General features: G+C 39.7%; 2 protein-coding genes across 4 annotated transcripts; both read right to left on the bottom strand.

Moving 5' to 3' along the window:
• Positions 1–155: 155 nt before the first annotated feature.
• Positions 156–2,680, bottom strand: LOC112436656 (uncharacterized). 2 transcript variants are annotated; one of them, XM_076878070.1, is made up of 3 exons: positions 2,546–2,680; positions 1,395–1,595; positions 156–1,274 (listed from the first exon to the last, which is right to left on the bottom strand). In XM_076878070.1, the coding sequence occupies exons 2-3, from the start codon at positions 1,569–1,571 to the stop codon at positions 681–683; spliced, it is 771 nt and encodes a 256-aa protein (XP_076734185.1). In that variant the 5' UTR covers positions 1,572–1,595; positions 2,546–2,680; the 3' UTR covers positions 156–680. The 2 variants fall into 2 exon arrangements, with proteins under 2 accessions (XP_076734185.1, XP_024662202.2); XM_024806434.2 differs by having other exon boundaries at positions 1,395–1,691; positions 2,546–2,641.
• A 3,444-nt stretch (positions 2,681–6,124) lies between these two features.
• On the bottom strand, positions 6,125–14,196 carry mybl2a (v-myb avian myeloblastosis viral oncogene homolog-like 2a). Of its 2 annotated transcripts, none has more exons than XM_004554037.5 (12): positions 13,943–14,196; positions 10,681–10,783; positions 10,393–10,464; positions 10,202–10,294; positions 9,889–10,109; positions 9,682–9,802; positions 9,398–9,451; positions 9,025–9,263; positions 8,133–8,835; positions 7,706–7,948; positions 7,366–7,566; positions 6,125–7,244 (listed from the first exon to the last, which is right to left on the bottom strand). In XM_004554037.5, the coding sequence occupies exons 2-12, from the start codon at positions 10,780–10,782 to the stop codon at positions 6,651–6,653; spliced, it is 2,643 nt and encodes an 880-aa protein (XP_004554094.1). In that variant the 5' UTR covers position 10,783; positions 13,943–14,196; the 3' UTR covers positions 6,125–6,650. The 2 variants fall into 2 exon arrangements, with proteins under 2 accessions (XP_004554094.1, XP_004554095.1); XM_004554038.6 differs by lacking the exon at positions 13,943–14,196 and adding an exon at positions 13,450–13,628.
• Positions 14,197–15,543: the final 1,347 nt, after the last annotated feature.

Genomic DNA, 15,543 nt, shown 5'->3' with positions numbered 1-15,543 from the left:
TACAGTGGATTTCTCATTTGACTATAAAATATAAATGACTTTTGGGGTGGAGGGACTGAATAGCCAAATTCAATATAAAGATCTACTGTTCCATCACGTTTGGCAGCAAATATCTCATTTATCAGTGCATAGTGGAAATAAATAAGCATTCAACCTCTGATTTGACATTTTATTACTGTCTTAACAAAAGTTGCAGTCAGAAAACATGAAATTCTGCAAAAGAACGATACAAGCTGAACTCATTTTGGTTTGAAGTGAATCAGATGCCATTCATTCACCGACTCCATTTCTAATTTGCCATTTCCCAATCCAGTAGAGAGCTCTGACTTGAATCATGTGTGGAAGGGACAAAGTACAACTCTGAGCAGCACCGTACAGCACGCAGAGACAGTGTGCATCTCTATCGCTGCTGCAGGTATGAAGCTGTGAGGATCATTGACCAGAATGCGTCCCTTTAACAAACTGATGAAACCAGCTGTAACACAGGACTTGTTGTTTTGTTTTTTTAATGCAGACCAGCAAATGCGTTCTAGGAAGAAAGAGTCAGCTGATTCATTTGCTACAATATAAGAGGTATTAGCAGTTCACCCTCCTTCTTAGCGTATGGCACAGTTTTTAAAAGTAGAGGCAGAGTTTCTGTTTAATGCTGTGCAAGCTCTGCCACACTCAGCTGTTATCCATCAGTGTTTAGCAGCCCGACTGGGCTTTTTAACAGTCTTCACTTTTACAGAGTTTTTGTATAGTAGCAGTCTCTCTGTGGGGTGAGGTGGCAAGCGGTTCCTTTTTGCTTTCACAATGCACGCAGCCATCGGACTGAAACGGTCAAAACCTCCAGATGTGGCGGGCACCGCCAGCAGCTTCTTGGCGAGGCCTTGGAGCTTCGGGAATCGAGAAGCACATTTCCAGTACTGAAGAGTAGAGTTGCTTTCCCACAGCGGTTCAGACAGGTACACGTCGAACTCTGACATCTTTAGAGTCTTTGCAGGAGGCTGAAGGAAGTTGAAGATGGACTTCCTCTTGAGGTCGTTTTCACTGATTTCAGGACAGTTGTTGTCTGAGCTGCCAGTACAAGTGTCCATCACGCCATCTGTCTGGCTTTCTTCTTTCACATCGTGCTCCAGCCCACTGCCTGTCTGATCTTTCTCTGCCTCAACAGTAAGAAATGTTGAGGCTTCCATGTTTTCTAATGTGGACTCAACAATGCTGCGAGCCTCAGATTTTGACGGAGGTGTTAGGAAATCATTCTGTTCATCCTGGTTGTCATCAGAAAACGGCTGCAAAAAAAATGGTTGTTTTAAATGTACACACATTTTTTTCCTATATCTACTCAACACGCATATTCAATTAAATATAAATCTACAGAAGTCCGCTATGCTTCTGGCCTAATTTGGTACCTGCAGTTTGATCCTAGGATCCAGCACAGCAGCTAGTATCATGTCCTTCTGGTGAATCACTGGCTGGAAGTGTGTGTAGAGGCCTGTGCGCAGGGCCTTGCAGAAGTGGGTGTAGTTGGTGACACAATTCTCCAAGGTTTTATCAAGTCCAATGAGGGACGGTATGATGAGAGACATAGTCACACCATTTCCCTGCAGGACCTACGATAGATAAGACACAAACATGGCATCCACAGTGAAGACATCGTGGACAGCGGAGAATCTCCCGGTGGTGGAGCAGACTGGGACAGAGTTCCACTGATGAAAAAGAGAGTCACGATGGATATTATAAAAATTAAATAAAAAAAGATTCAGACCAAAAGATTTGTGATCTACACAATCCAAGCTGATCAACGATAAGCTCAGTATTTTCATTTAATATATTTTTCATCTGCTTGAATGTTTCCTGCTTCACACAGTGCTCAACCTGCTAGATTTTTGTTTGTTATTCATTTATTTTAAATGTCTAATCTTATCTTTGAATCAAACATTCATACATATATACACTGTGTTCATTATAATAACATACATATATACTGTCAGACACCACTCTGACATTCCATTCATGCTCAGCTGAATATTAAAATGGACAAATATGTGTCATCTCTGCATACGCTATGATCATTATAGAATGACATGAAATATTAAAACTGAGCTTAATCTTCAACATAAGCAGTAGTCATATAAATTCATATACTCTTAAGCACAAATGGTGAAAGTTTTTCTGCAGAATAAGTAGCCTATTAGTTGTATCTGTATTGCGGTGTTCTGATAGTATGGCTTCTTATACTGAAGAAATGGATCTAAATAAATAACTAAATAAATCCTCCAGCACTCGTTATTGTCGCCTATTGCTAATGTTTTGACGCTGCCAACCTCTCATACGCTGTAAGAATTTAATTCAACTGTTTATCACAGAAAAAGTGTGACTTGTAGGACACGTAACACTAGCGGGCATAATGTTAGCTTAATAGTCAGCTCAACAGCTGTTGTTAGCTCCGGACAAGTGACTACAACAGTAGCGATGAGCCCCGATGAACGGATCCGGGGGCGGATGGGCTCGTACATAAATGGATCGATCGGGGCAGGATACGGTGGGAAACGACAGATACCTTAAACTTGAAGACAGCCCAAGTAGAAGGATCGCTAAAGTCTGCTAAAAAAAGAAATCGCAATGCAAGTTGAACAAACTTGCAAAGACACAATATCAAATTGAACCCATTCTGGTACAAAATGACATCATAATAGACTGTCCTTTGAATGTCACGACGTTCGGCGATAACGTCACTTGAACTCCTTTGAAGACAGTTCTGGGGGCGGAGTCAGATCCTATAAATATCCCTCGAGTACATACCTTGAACCCATAGATCGCTATAGTTCTGAACTAACAGTTTCCACTTGCGAACACTTTGTCTCATTGAGTAGATCATTTTTCAAACACAGAATAACACGTCGTATAAACTAAACTAAATACATTCATTTCAAAATGAGCTCCCTAAGCTACTTTGATATACAGATGCTCAGAAATGAGATAGAAAATTACAAACAAGCTAAAAAACTTCAGCTTGAGGAAATCCAAGAAAATTACAAACAAGCTAAAAAACTTCAGCTTGAGGAAATCCAAGAAAAGAATTGTAGGATTTCAAGTCTTGAGGCATCTTTGAAAGAAGAGCAGGGACTGGTTGCAAAGATGAAAGAGGAGTCCAAAGAAATGCAGGTGCTCAGAAATGAGATAGAAAAGTACAAACAAGCTGAAAAGCTTCAGTTGGAGGAAATCGATGAAAAGAATTGTAAGATTTCAAGTCTTGAGGCATCTTTGAAAGAAGAGCAGGAACTGGTTGCGAAGATGACAGAGGAAACCAAATCCCAGCTAAGGTCCGCAGAGTCACAGAATGTAGATCTCACAAACAAATATGAGGCAAAAATTCGGGCTCTTCATAAGGCAATCAAACACCTTGAAAATAAGTGTGCCACTTTAAAAACGATGCGGGACAAGAAAGAAAAGGAGGTGGAATCTCTGGTTGTCCTTAAAATCAAAAATGAGCAGGAAAAACAAGAACTCAAGATGAAGCTAAGCAAGACGACTGAGGAAAAAAATGAAACACTTAAAGAACTGCAGAAACAAAATGAGCAGCTTCAGACTGAGATTCAGAACAATGAGAAGTACATTCATCGTAATGACTTCCTTGAAAGAAGGATAGACGAGCTTCTTACACTACCTGGGGAGGTGTACTGCCGTCAACAGAAAGTTAAAAGTGTGGAAGAAGAAAAAGAGAAACTACAGGCTGAACTTAAAAAGTGTCAAAGACAAAATGAGGAGTATAAAGCGGGAAAGCGCTGGGCAATAGATGAGAAAAACCAACTGACAAAGAAAAATGATGAACTGAAAGTACGTCAAAGGGAGAAGGAATGTAACAACATAACGTTGAGGAAAGAGTTAAAAGCTAAAGTCCTGGAATCTGAAAGTCAGATAAAGGAGCTGGCAAGGCAACGTTTTACTATCGACCGTCTGGAAAACTGCCTTGAGGATAAAACTAAGCAAATAATTATATTTGAAAATGAGACGCAGGAACCTGGGAAGAAAATTTCATCCCAAAAAAATAACATAGCCCGTCTGAAAACTGCTCAACAGCTGAAGGGACTTTATGACACACTCGGCCACACTGTGCAAGTCGAGAAAAAAGCCTCCCCAGAGCAGCAAAGAAAGGATGGGGATGAACAAATAGCCCGGAAAAAGGTGAGATTTGACCTGAGTAATGTGGAATACTTTCCATCCAAAGGCGACAATGAGCTGAAAGAACAACAGAAAGAAATTAGAGACCTTAAGGGTAAAATGGGTAACAAGCTTACCACATATGACAGTAAGCTAAAAGCAGTGCATGGCCTGCTACCTCCTATTTCCACTAGGGCCCGGTCTAAAACTGTAGACAACTCAAAGAAGCAGTCTGAGTCTAGGAGCTCACTCAACCTCAAGTCCACTGTTACTCCCAAGGCAGAAGAAGAAATGTTTCATCCCCATTCACCTGAACTTACTTCCCAGTCAACTCTACGTAGAGTATACAATCCTGCTACAAAAATACTCAAGCGCCGGCTTTCAGCCAAACCCAACCACATCTAAAAAATCCTCCTACCAGTTCCCTACAATCTCTGCGTTATTGTAGGGATGTTACCTTGCAATATTATATTATATAATATAATAAAGGTTTAAAATTGGCACAAATAAAATTGATGTGAACTGAATTTTTCTTTTGATGTGTACAAGTGGTTGTATTTGAGTACTTTTGATCTGCTTTTATTCACTACTACGCACACACTGGCTTCAAAAATACAAAGTGATGGCAGTCCCCATGAAAAGGGAATTTTGGCTTCATTTTTGTACAGTGGCAGGAAGTGGAGTGAGGTTATTAAAATAGGCTGTTCTCAGCTATTTTTAAAGCTACATTTTAGTTAGTTTTTAGTTAGCGAACCTTTAGTTACTGTGGCCAAATACATATTTCATTTTTTAAAGTAAACACATTCTCAGTCACTTGCAGTCAGACATTGAGCAAAAGCACATGTTCGGTAGCTAATCCTTGTATTTACCCTGACTAACAAAATATCTCTGCTGAAGTCACTGAGATGGTTTATATGAGAAACAGAAATCTTACTGGCCTGATCAGTCACTAGGCAATGTTGCCGTTACTGTACCTTTAGGAGTTACACAGTCAGAGCAACATGCTGGACTCTTCTTTAGCTCCTCTGCAGAGCCCATTATTAAATATGTGCAAACAGCAGCATGTTTCTGGCTCCCTCCACACATGGTCAAGGTCAGGTTTATTGATCGAGCACATTTCCAACAGCCCATGCTGCACAACTTGCTTTACAAACTAGAATGCAACTAAAACAAGTAAAATGCACTACAATGACGCAATAAAATATAAATGAATAATAACACTAAAATAAAATAGAATGCATTTAAATTACTTATTGGCAGCTGATTTGACGCAGTTTCAACTGAAGATGAATCAATGAGAGGCTTAAAAAAAATGTTCTCACAGTTTTCTTCAGTCGCAAACTGTCTTTAATATCAGACATATTCCAATATTCCAGTTTCTAGCAGATATCTCAGTTTCTTGATAACACAGCTGATACATACTCCAATGTTTAATGCAAGCAAAAACTTTTTGAATGCTTCTCAGAGGAGATCACAGCACTCATAACACTGGTTTTAATTTTCAACACATTATCGGTCTTTACCGCAGTAAAATCAGGTAGCTGTCATTCAATGCCAACATCAGCCTACCTGACAAAGCCAAACTAAATGAAGCTTTTCCATCAACTTCCATCAGACATTATAGTTTATCCAAGCAAAATGTTTTCTTTTTAAAAATCTATGGTTTTGAGGAAAACAACAACATCTATGAAAGTACATGAATTATTGATTAGGCTATTTGAAAATGGTGAAAGACAAGTCTGATAAAAAGCTGAAAAGATGCTGACACTGTTGTATTTCACGTTAGAATGAATGAAACAAAACTGTAATGCCTGAAAGAAATGTACAGTGGATTTCTCATTTGACTATAAAATATAAATGACTTTTGGGGTGGAGGGACTGAATAGCCAAATTCAATATAAAGATCTACTGTTCCATCACGTTTGGCAGCAAATATCTCATTTATCAGTGCATAGTGGAAATAAATAAGCATTCAACCTCTGATTTGACATTTTATTACTGTCTTAACAAAAGTTGCAGTCAGAAAACATGAAATTCTGCAAAAGAACGATACAAGCTGAACTCATTTTGGTTTGAAGTGAATCAGATGCCATTCATTCACCGACTCCATTTCTAATTTGCCATTTCCCAATCCAGTAGAGAGCTCTGACTTGAATCATGTGTGGAAGGGACAAAGTACAACTCTGAGCAGCACCGTACAGCACGCAGAGACAGTGTGCATCTCTATCGCTGCTGCAGGTATGAAGCTGTGAGGATCATTGACCAGAATGCGTCCTTTTAACAAACTGATGAAACCAGCTGTAACACAGGACTTGTTGTTTTGTTTTTTTTAATGCAGACCAGCAAATGCGTTCTAGGAAGAAAGAGTCAGCTGATTCATTTGCTACAATATAAGAGGTATTAGCAGTTCACCCTCCTTCTTAGCGTATGGCACAGTTTTTAAAAGTAGAGGCAGAGTTTCTGTTTAATGCTGTGAAACCTCTGCCACACTCAGCTGTTATCCATCAGTGTTTAGCAGCCCGACTGGGCTTTTTAACAGTCTTCACTTTTACAGAGTTTTTGTATAGTAGCAGTCTCTCTGTGGTGTGAGGTGGCAAGCGGTTCCTTTTTGCTTTCACAATGCACGCAGCCATCGGACTGAAACGGTCAAAACCTCCAGATGTGGCGGGCACCGCCAGCAGCTTCTTGGCGAGGCCTTGGAGCTTCGGGAATCGAGAAGCACATTTCCAGTACTGAAGAGTAGAGTTGCTTTCCCACAGCGGTTCAGACAGGTACACGTCGAACTCTGACATCTTTAGAGTCTTTGCAGGCGGCTGAAGGAAGTTGAAGATGGACTTCCTCTTGAGGTCGTTTTCACTGATTTCAGGACAGTTGTTGTCTGAGCTGCCAGCACAAGTGTCCATCACGCCATCTGTCTGGCTTTCTTCTTTCACATCGTGCTCCAGCCCACTGCCTGTCTGATCTTTCTCTGCCTCAACAGTAGGAAAAGTTGAGGCTTCCATGTTTTCTAATGTGGACTCAACAATGCTGCGAGCCTCAGATTTTGACGGAGGTGTTAGGAAATCATTCTGTTCATCCTGGTTGTCATCAGAAAACGGCTGCAAAAAAAAATGGTTGTTTTAAATGTACACACATTTTTTTCCTTTATCTACTCAACACGCATATTCAATTAAATATAAATCTACAGAAGTCCACTATGCTTCTGGCCTAATTTGGTACCTGCAGTTTGATCCTAGGATCCAGCACAGCAGCTAGTATCATGTCCTTCTGGTGAATCACTGGCTGGAAGTGTGTGTAGAGGCCTGTGCGCAGGGCCTTGCAGAAGTGGGTGTAGTTGGTGACACAATTCTCCAAGGTTTTATCAAGTCCAATGAGGGACGGTATGATGAGAGACATAGTCACACCATTTCCTTGCAGGACCTACGATAGATAAGACACAAACATGTCTTCTATTAAAGACCCCGTTCACATTTCTTCTTAGCCTGATTATGGGATTACTGAACAAAAGGTTACACATGTAGATTTGGAAATTCCATTATAGAGAAACTTGCTCTGTTACCTGTAAAGCCTCCTCAAAGGGCTCAAGAAGACCTAGAATGTCAATCACTTGTTCCCTCTTAACCATGACCAGTGGTGGGGCGCTGGCTGTGTCACTAGCCTCTATGCGTGCCTGGGCCAGGAGAGTCATGATGGAGCTCCAGACAGACTCCTGGACCATTCGCCGTAATGATAGCATCATGGAGTTCCAACGACAGTTGCTAGAGGAAGGGCACAAAGACACATTGTACTCCTTCATCAAAACCTAATTTAAAAGAAAAAAGAGAAAAAGGGCAAAAATAATCTTGTTAACAGAGCTCAGGTCTGCATCTTTTCTGTAAAACATTTGCCACATTACACTAAATAATGTAAGCAAGAGGAAACATGAATATATTGAAACCCAGCTTTAAATACCTTGGAAATAACATTTAAATCCTTTAGTCTCATACCTCGCTCCAGTAGGGGCTGCTCTTGAAGAAAGCCACCACATTGTGGACCTGTGAGAGCAGGTTCTCTACTACTCTTGAATTTCTTAAGGCATCCCTAATCACTATCTGCAGTGTCCTGGCAGCACATGTAGTCCTTGTCCCCATCTGCAGCTCGGAAAAAGGGGACTCTGCTTCAGACATTTGGTCTGACAGAAAGGCCAGCACTTCATCTCCATCCGGTTCTCCTCTATTGGACGTGCACATAATCTTGTAGTCGCAGAACAAGTTGTTTGTAGCTAGGGCTTCTTTAGCCTGGTTGGCAAGGACGTAGCCGATGCTGCGAGGAAAGATCCCGTAGCTGAGCAGCACACCTTCGAGCTCCCTGGACACACAAGTGCTGAGGTTTTTGTGGCTGACATGACGGAAGGCCACAATAGGACGGCGGAGCTGCCAGGAATCACTGATAAAGTGAAGCTGGACAACAACAATGGGATCCTCTACTGGCAGGGTTTGAGCCCCTGCCCAGAGATCAACGGTGACATGAATGGCACTTTCACCATCTTTCATTGTGGCAAGGCAGGATTTAAGATCACGGATGAGCTGAGGCTTGATGGCTCGTTCCACCTCGTCATAAAGCTGCAGGGCCACTGCGCGCTGGGATAGCTTGTTGTACTCAGGGCTGATCGTACTCATGAAAGACCTGAAGCCAGCCCCTTCAACAAAGCTGTGCGGAATAAAGTGAATCATACATTTAATGATATACAGTAAATATTAATTCAATATATAAAAGCCTTTACAAAGTTTTCAACATAACCACAGAGTGACAAGAAAATTGCATTGACTTAAGGATTACCAAACCTCCTTCAGTGAATCACAAACCAACACTATCTCAACTATCAGCAGAAGAACTCACCTGAGGGGCAACATGTCCTCAGCAATCATCCTTAGTGCTGCATCAGCAAACTTTTTCTGATCCACCTGCACGGCTGGTGGTGCGGTGCCAGAGCTGGGACTGGATTTTGAGCAGGGGAGAAAAGAATTGCTGAGGGAGGAAGACTCTCTCTTTGATGTAGACCTCTGCGGAGGTGGAGCAGCAGTCTTCTGCTTGGCTTTATGGTGCTCCTTGTCCTGCATTGACTTCTCAGGCCTGAGCTGCAGCAGAGCAAAACGCACAATAGGTAAACCAAACTTGTCGGATGAGAACAGCTTGTGTGAAATCCTGAAAGATTTAGGTATTTATGAATTCCTAAATCTTTTCTTCAGAAATACAGCTATAGCAAGCTCACCACTTCAGGAGTTACTGGTTCGGCATCTAAAACAACGTCACATTTGAAATCCACCTGTAACACATCATGTAATATTAATTCACAATTAACAATATCAAAGTTTACTGTAACTTAAAACTGCAGGAAAAATGGTAGTTTAGTGACATTAAAAACAAGCAGCTTTGAATTTTTTGAGCTGGCTATGTCCCAGTATAAAATCTATCTAACAATACTGGCATATCTCATCAGTTATAACTGAAAATGAAGCCTTAAAAAGTATGAACTACATCCAATAAGCACTGTACCTCTCCATCCACAAATTGCTGAATATCAATGGAAATGCTTTGAGCAGCATCTCTAAAGAAGCCCAGCTCTGCTTTACGTTTGATGGTCGAATTCCAATGATTCTTCACAGAATTGTCAGACCTGCCAGAAAAAAATAAATAAATAAATTGCATTTTGACTGCTAACCATATTTTAAAAATTCAGTCATTGCTAGCTAACTGGCCCACCTTCCTGGGAGCAGCCTGGAAATCTCAGTCCACCGGTTTCCCAGAATGGAGTGGGCTTTATAGATGATGAGATCCTCTTCATCAGTCCAGCAGCTCTTACTGATCATTGGGTCGAGGTGATTGTGCCAGCGATCACGGCACTGCTTCCCCAATCGACCCTTTAGATGCTTTGAAATTAGAGTCCAGTGCTTGGTGCCATACTTGGCCACAAGCTCTACTATCTATCCAGAGAAAAATACAAAAGTAAAAACAGAATTTAAATAACAAAAAAAGGAAAATATCCAAACTAAAACCATGTTTTTCATTTTCCCACCTTTTCATCTTCCTCTTTGGACCAGAAGCCTTTAATTAAGTCAGGATCCAGATATTTTCGCCAGCGGTGCATACACTGGTATTCTGTTCGCCCCTGTACAAGGAACAAGACATGTCACGCTGTATTAAGTCAGAATTCACTGCTGTTATTCATCTTATTCTTGAACAATGTCTGCATGTACCAAAACTTACTGGTAAAAAACTAGCAATAGTTTTCCAATCTTTTTTTCCAATGTTGCAGACCAGAATTTTGAGATTGTCATCCTAAATGTCAGAGAAAATAAGTCCAAACACAGTACATGGGTTACCATCAAAACATTACAACGACATTTACAGATACTGAGTTAGCCAGGTAGTTAATTAATATGAGCCAAAAAACAACCAACAATATGACATTAGTAACAGTAACTGAATAAATTATGTGAAAATCAAGATGCTGTAGGAAGAGAAAAGGTTGTCCTGAGACTTCTTTCAACTTACCTCTTCCTGAGTCCATTTGACTTGACACCTGGTACCGTCCTTATTTTCTACTAAATCTGAGTCAGTGTCAAAGCATAGATTATCATCTCCCTCATCGTCCATGCTGCAAACACAAAGATAACCAATAACTCAAACATAAATATTTTACTTTATTTAAATTTCCCAGTGCAAGTGCAAAGACACACAAGAGAGCTCAGATGTCTCAGCGATGAACACTGACTATGACATGGTTGACATTAAACCCAAACAAATAACTCCAGAGCCATCATTTACAATACACTCAGTACTGTCTGCAGCATATGCAGCAGAGTACAATTCACAGTTGAGCAGACTGTGATCTTAAGGACAAGTTAACAAACAATGACTTCATTGCTATTTTCAATAGATCTCTGAAATACTCCATGTAAATAGAGAATATGAATTCATATATAGATATCTGAATTTATGTTAATCCCTAAAGATCCAGTATCAACTGAGATCTACATTTTTGCAAGTCAATACCAAAATCTATTGTAAATGTAACAGATATTAAAAATGAAGGCACTAAGAATGAAGTATGCAAGTGTTGGCATATTTGTTGTTTGAACTTTAAAAATCACATAAGATGTGTCAAAGTTATTAAAGAAAATAAACTACAGAGCAAATTAACAGCAAAATCTTTTTCGAAATACATATCTAAGTCACGTCAGCTAAAGAGCTGTCTAATAACTATGGTTAAAAAAAAGAAAAGAAAAAATATCCAGTGAGCAATTGTTCTTAGAGCAAAATTGCCTTGTTGATACTAGAGGTTCAAGTAGAATAGCCAAACGGTTTCAAGCTGATAGGAAGGCAACATTAACTCAAGCACCCGCTACAATTGGGAATGCAAGCATATCAAACCTTGAAGCAGATGGGCTAAGGCAGCAGGCCACCACATGAGGTGCCACTCCTGAGAGCTAAGAACAGAAAACTGAGGCCAAAACTGGACAGAAAATTGGAACAATGTTGCAGCATTCAAAAATTATGGTCAGAATAAAGTATTCACATGAAATGATGCTTCCTGCTTTGTATTACCTAAGCCTTTTTCTCTTAGTACCTACTTGACTTCACTCAGTTAAGGTTGATTTCAATTACAATTGAGTACCACCTCAATGTGCTACGGGTCGTTGCAGTAATGTCACCGAAAGTCCCATGATGTTGTTTGTATGCAACACAAACACAATGCAATAATGGAGGACGTCGAGACAACGGTATATCTGCTGCTTGGTGTATGCCTTTTAAAAATGGCGGCTCTGTGAAAAAGTCGCGACACCACTGACTGACCGATCATTGGCATGCAGTCAGTTGCTGTTACATTTTCAGATCGACTCAGCTCACTTGGAACCCCAGCCGAGCAAGTACTAATAAAGTACCTGGTATCAGATACTACCACCTAATGGAAAACCCTAAAAACCAGGTCAAGTTAAGCTGAGTAGGTACTAGTGGAAAAGAGGCATTAGTACCAACTGAGAACTATTTAAATGCCACAGCCTACCTCTGTATTTCTGCTGACCATGGCCATCCCTTTATGAACACAGTCTACCCATCTTCTGATGGCTGCTTTCATAAAGATGACCAAAAAGCTCAAATCATCTCAAACTGTTTTCTTTTTTTCCTCTTAAAAAAAGGGAGTTTTTCTTTCCTAATGTCACCAAAGTGCTAGCTCATAGAGGGTCACATGATTGTTGCAGTTTTCTTCGTTTCTTCTGTATTATTGTATGGTCTTGACCTAACAATATAAAGTTCCTTGAGGCAACTGTTGTTGTGATTAAGGGCTATATAAATTAAACTGAAGTGCATTGAAATCAAATGGCCTCCACAACAGACAACCTTTTGAATGTGGTGGAATGGGAACCTCGTCGATGTGCAGCAGACAAATATGCACTAACTGTGTGGTACTTTGTGCTTCCAATTCAATATAAACCAAAATCTCTGAGGAATGTTTCCAGCATCTTGTTGAATTTGTGCCAGAAGGAATTAAGGCAGCCGAGGAAAAAAGGGGGTCTAAACCAGGACTAGCAAGGTGTACTCAAAAAAGTGCCCTAGAAATTTCATTATCTGTCTCTAAAGCAAGCAACCCATCAGTGATATTTTGCAATTTAAATAGAGCAACTGTTTGATACAGAAGTAACCTTAATGTCAAAATTAATTAAAGAAAAAAGTAAGTAACACAATATAGTCGTCTGTAATGCTCTTAACCTAAGCAGTCACCATTCTAATAATAACTACAGTGTAAATGGGTTGGAATGAATTTCATTCATTTATTGAGTACATTTCAAATATAACACACATTGAGTAATTATTTATTGACTGGTAAAGTTGATTTTTGAGTCTTAATTCTACCCTCTCTCTAAGGAAATTATCTGGATTACAGCTGCTTCAAGACAGTAACAGACTACACTATTTAAATAATACAATATGTTACAGAGTTTACAAATTGAAGAAATAGCACTAATATGTAAAATTGCTCAATTACACAATATCAAAATATCAGCACATTATCACAGATCTAACTGCTGTATTTCACCTGCTCTCCAGCAACCAGTTAAACAAGCATGCATGCTATTCAGCTAAGAGCTAACAACTTCCCACAGCTAAGTAGCTAACATTAGCTTCTGCCAACCCAACAATTAAATCGCCGTGAAAACAAATTGTTACCTTATATATCTACAACAGTACATTGTGCCACTCTCGAAACAAAGTTATTGCAATTGATCGAACAAAAATATAACGCAAAGCTGCAGAACTTACATTTAAACTTGGTTGCAACTTCAAGCTAACTCTCTGATAGCAGATCCAGTGAGCACACTTGAGAAAACGTTAGCTGTTAATTTAGCAAGTAGAGCGCCTCTAGCGGCGCTTGTGCGGGATAAAAACAAGCCTGCCCAATGCAACGCTTTCATCAGGAGTGGAAGTCGTAACAGGCACATTTAGCCGACACGAAAGCAGAGATAACGCGGACATGTTTAAATAAATCTAACATTGTGTAAGTGCTTCTGGAAAACAGTCGCGTTCAGCCCTTCCAGCTCACAACTTGACGGCATTGGAGGAAATCACAGTTTCACTCACTGCCATAAACACAAACAAGCTCTGCAACTGCGTGATAAATATAACGACAAATAAAATATTCTTTTGTGAAACATTTCCAGCTATCGCAGAGTATCATATACCTATATATTGCTTGTTTGTTTATTTTTTAAAGACACCAAGAATATACACACACATGCACATTTCTCACACTTACCTGCGCGATATAACTCCTCTGTCCCTTCAGTCCCCCGGTCCCGATGAAGACCCGAAATTAGCAACCACAATAAATCATTGTTTCCATGTAATATATGCTTAATGCGGTTTGTATTGGTTATCTACAGACAGTAACAGGGAGCTGCTGGCGTTTTATCAGTTGAAATTTAGCCGGGACGATATACTAAAGGTCTGTTCAAGAGCACCACTGCTGCAGAGCTGCTACACACATTTCCCGGAAACGACCCATGTGAGCTGCTGCTAACAGCTGCTCAAAAGACAGGCTGGTTACACTGCATGCACGACTTCGGCTTTAACATTTGTAAAAAGACTTTAAGAAAATAAAAAGCCCACATCAAAACATTAATGTACCACTGAATATATTCTAACGTAATAATAACTTCCTCATAAAACCTTTAGTGGGGCACTTGGTAGGCTAATTGTTATGCAGCTGTTTCAATAACGTTCTGCCTGTAATGTCTTTAAAATGGCAAATACTACTTGTGCTTGCTAAAAATGGACATTTTAAGATAAGAAAGCCTCCTTTTAAAGTTATAATAACGTTTTGATGATTACCATTGCCATTTATGTAAATGTATATAACGCACATTGTTATCAAAAGATAGCGTCAAAATAATAAGAGATTAACTTCATCCATTATTAAATTAATTTCATTTTAAGATCCATGTAAATACCTTGTCTATGGCAAGAGTTTAAGTCCCCTATTTATGGGGATAATTGTTTTGTTTATGTCATGGCGTTGTATTATATCTTAAAATCTCTTATTCATTTTCATTTCAATTCAGTTTTATTTTGTAAGGTAAAGACTCTACAATATATATTTTTTTTTAAAACCCTCAACAATCACATGACCCTCTATGAGCAACCACCTGGTGACAGAGGGAAGGAAGAACTCCCTTTCAAACTACAAGCAGCACCAGAATCAGCCTGTCCTATGAATACATATCATGCAACTATGTTTTACTGTATGACCGGTTCTTATTTGTTTATACACCAGTTTCCACAGGAAGCATACAAGTGCTCCACAAATTCATGTTAAGCCTTTTCCTTATTTTTATCAAGTATGTGCTTTTACAAAGGTAGATGCTCAAAATAAACATGACCAAATTCTAAACCTTTGGCTTTGGCTGTCCTCAATATGTTTACCCCAGACAGCCAGGCAGATCTGGGAGAAGCACAGAAGCCCTATCCACCAACAGTTCGAATATTCTGCTTACTAGAGGTAGCCTATCCAAAGAAAGTTGGCTTAAAGGGAGAGTGAAGAGAGCTAAAATGATTTATTTCATAGCCCAGATGAACCCAGGACCTACACCAAAGCCCAGGATCAGATTAATAAAGATTATTTTGAATTGTGAACCAGGTAAACCGCTCTATAAGACTGGAACGAAGTAAAGATGGAGGCTGAAATTAGTGTTTTTATTTTTTAATTTAAAAAAAGGCGTGATAATAAATATCATTATTTACGGCATGTTTATGTTGTTTTATCCTCCCTAATATTTATTTATTGGTTATCAATTTACCTAAAGCAAGTTTGATGTCTACACCCTTATGAGGATGCCGGTGGATGATAAGGTGTCGTCC

Source organism: Maylandia zebra, linkage group LG20 (genome assembly GCF_041146795.1).
Source record: "Maylandia zebra isolate NMK-2024a linkage group LG20, Mzebra_GT3a, whole genome shotgun sequence".
Lineage (NCBI taxonomy): Eukaryota > Metazoa > Chordata > Actinopteri > Cichliformes > Cichlidae > Maylandia > Maylandia zebra.
This window is presented reverse-complemented; position numbering and strand designations above follow the sequence as displayed.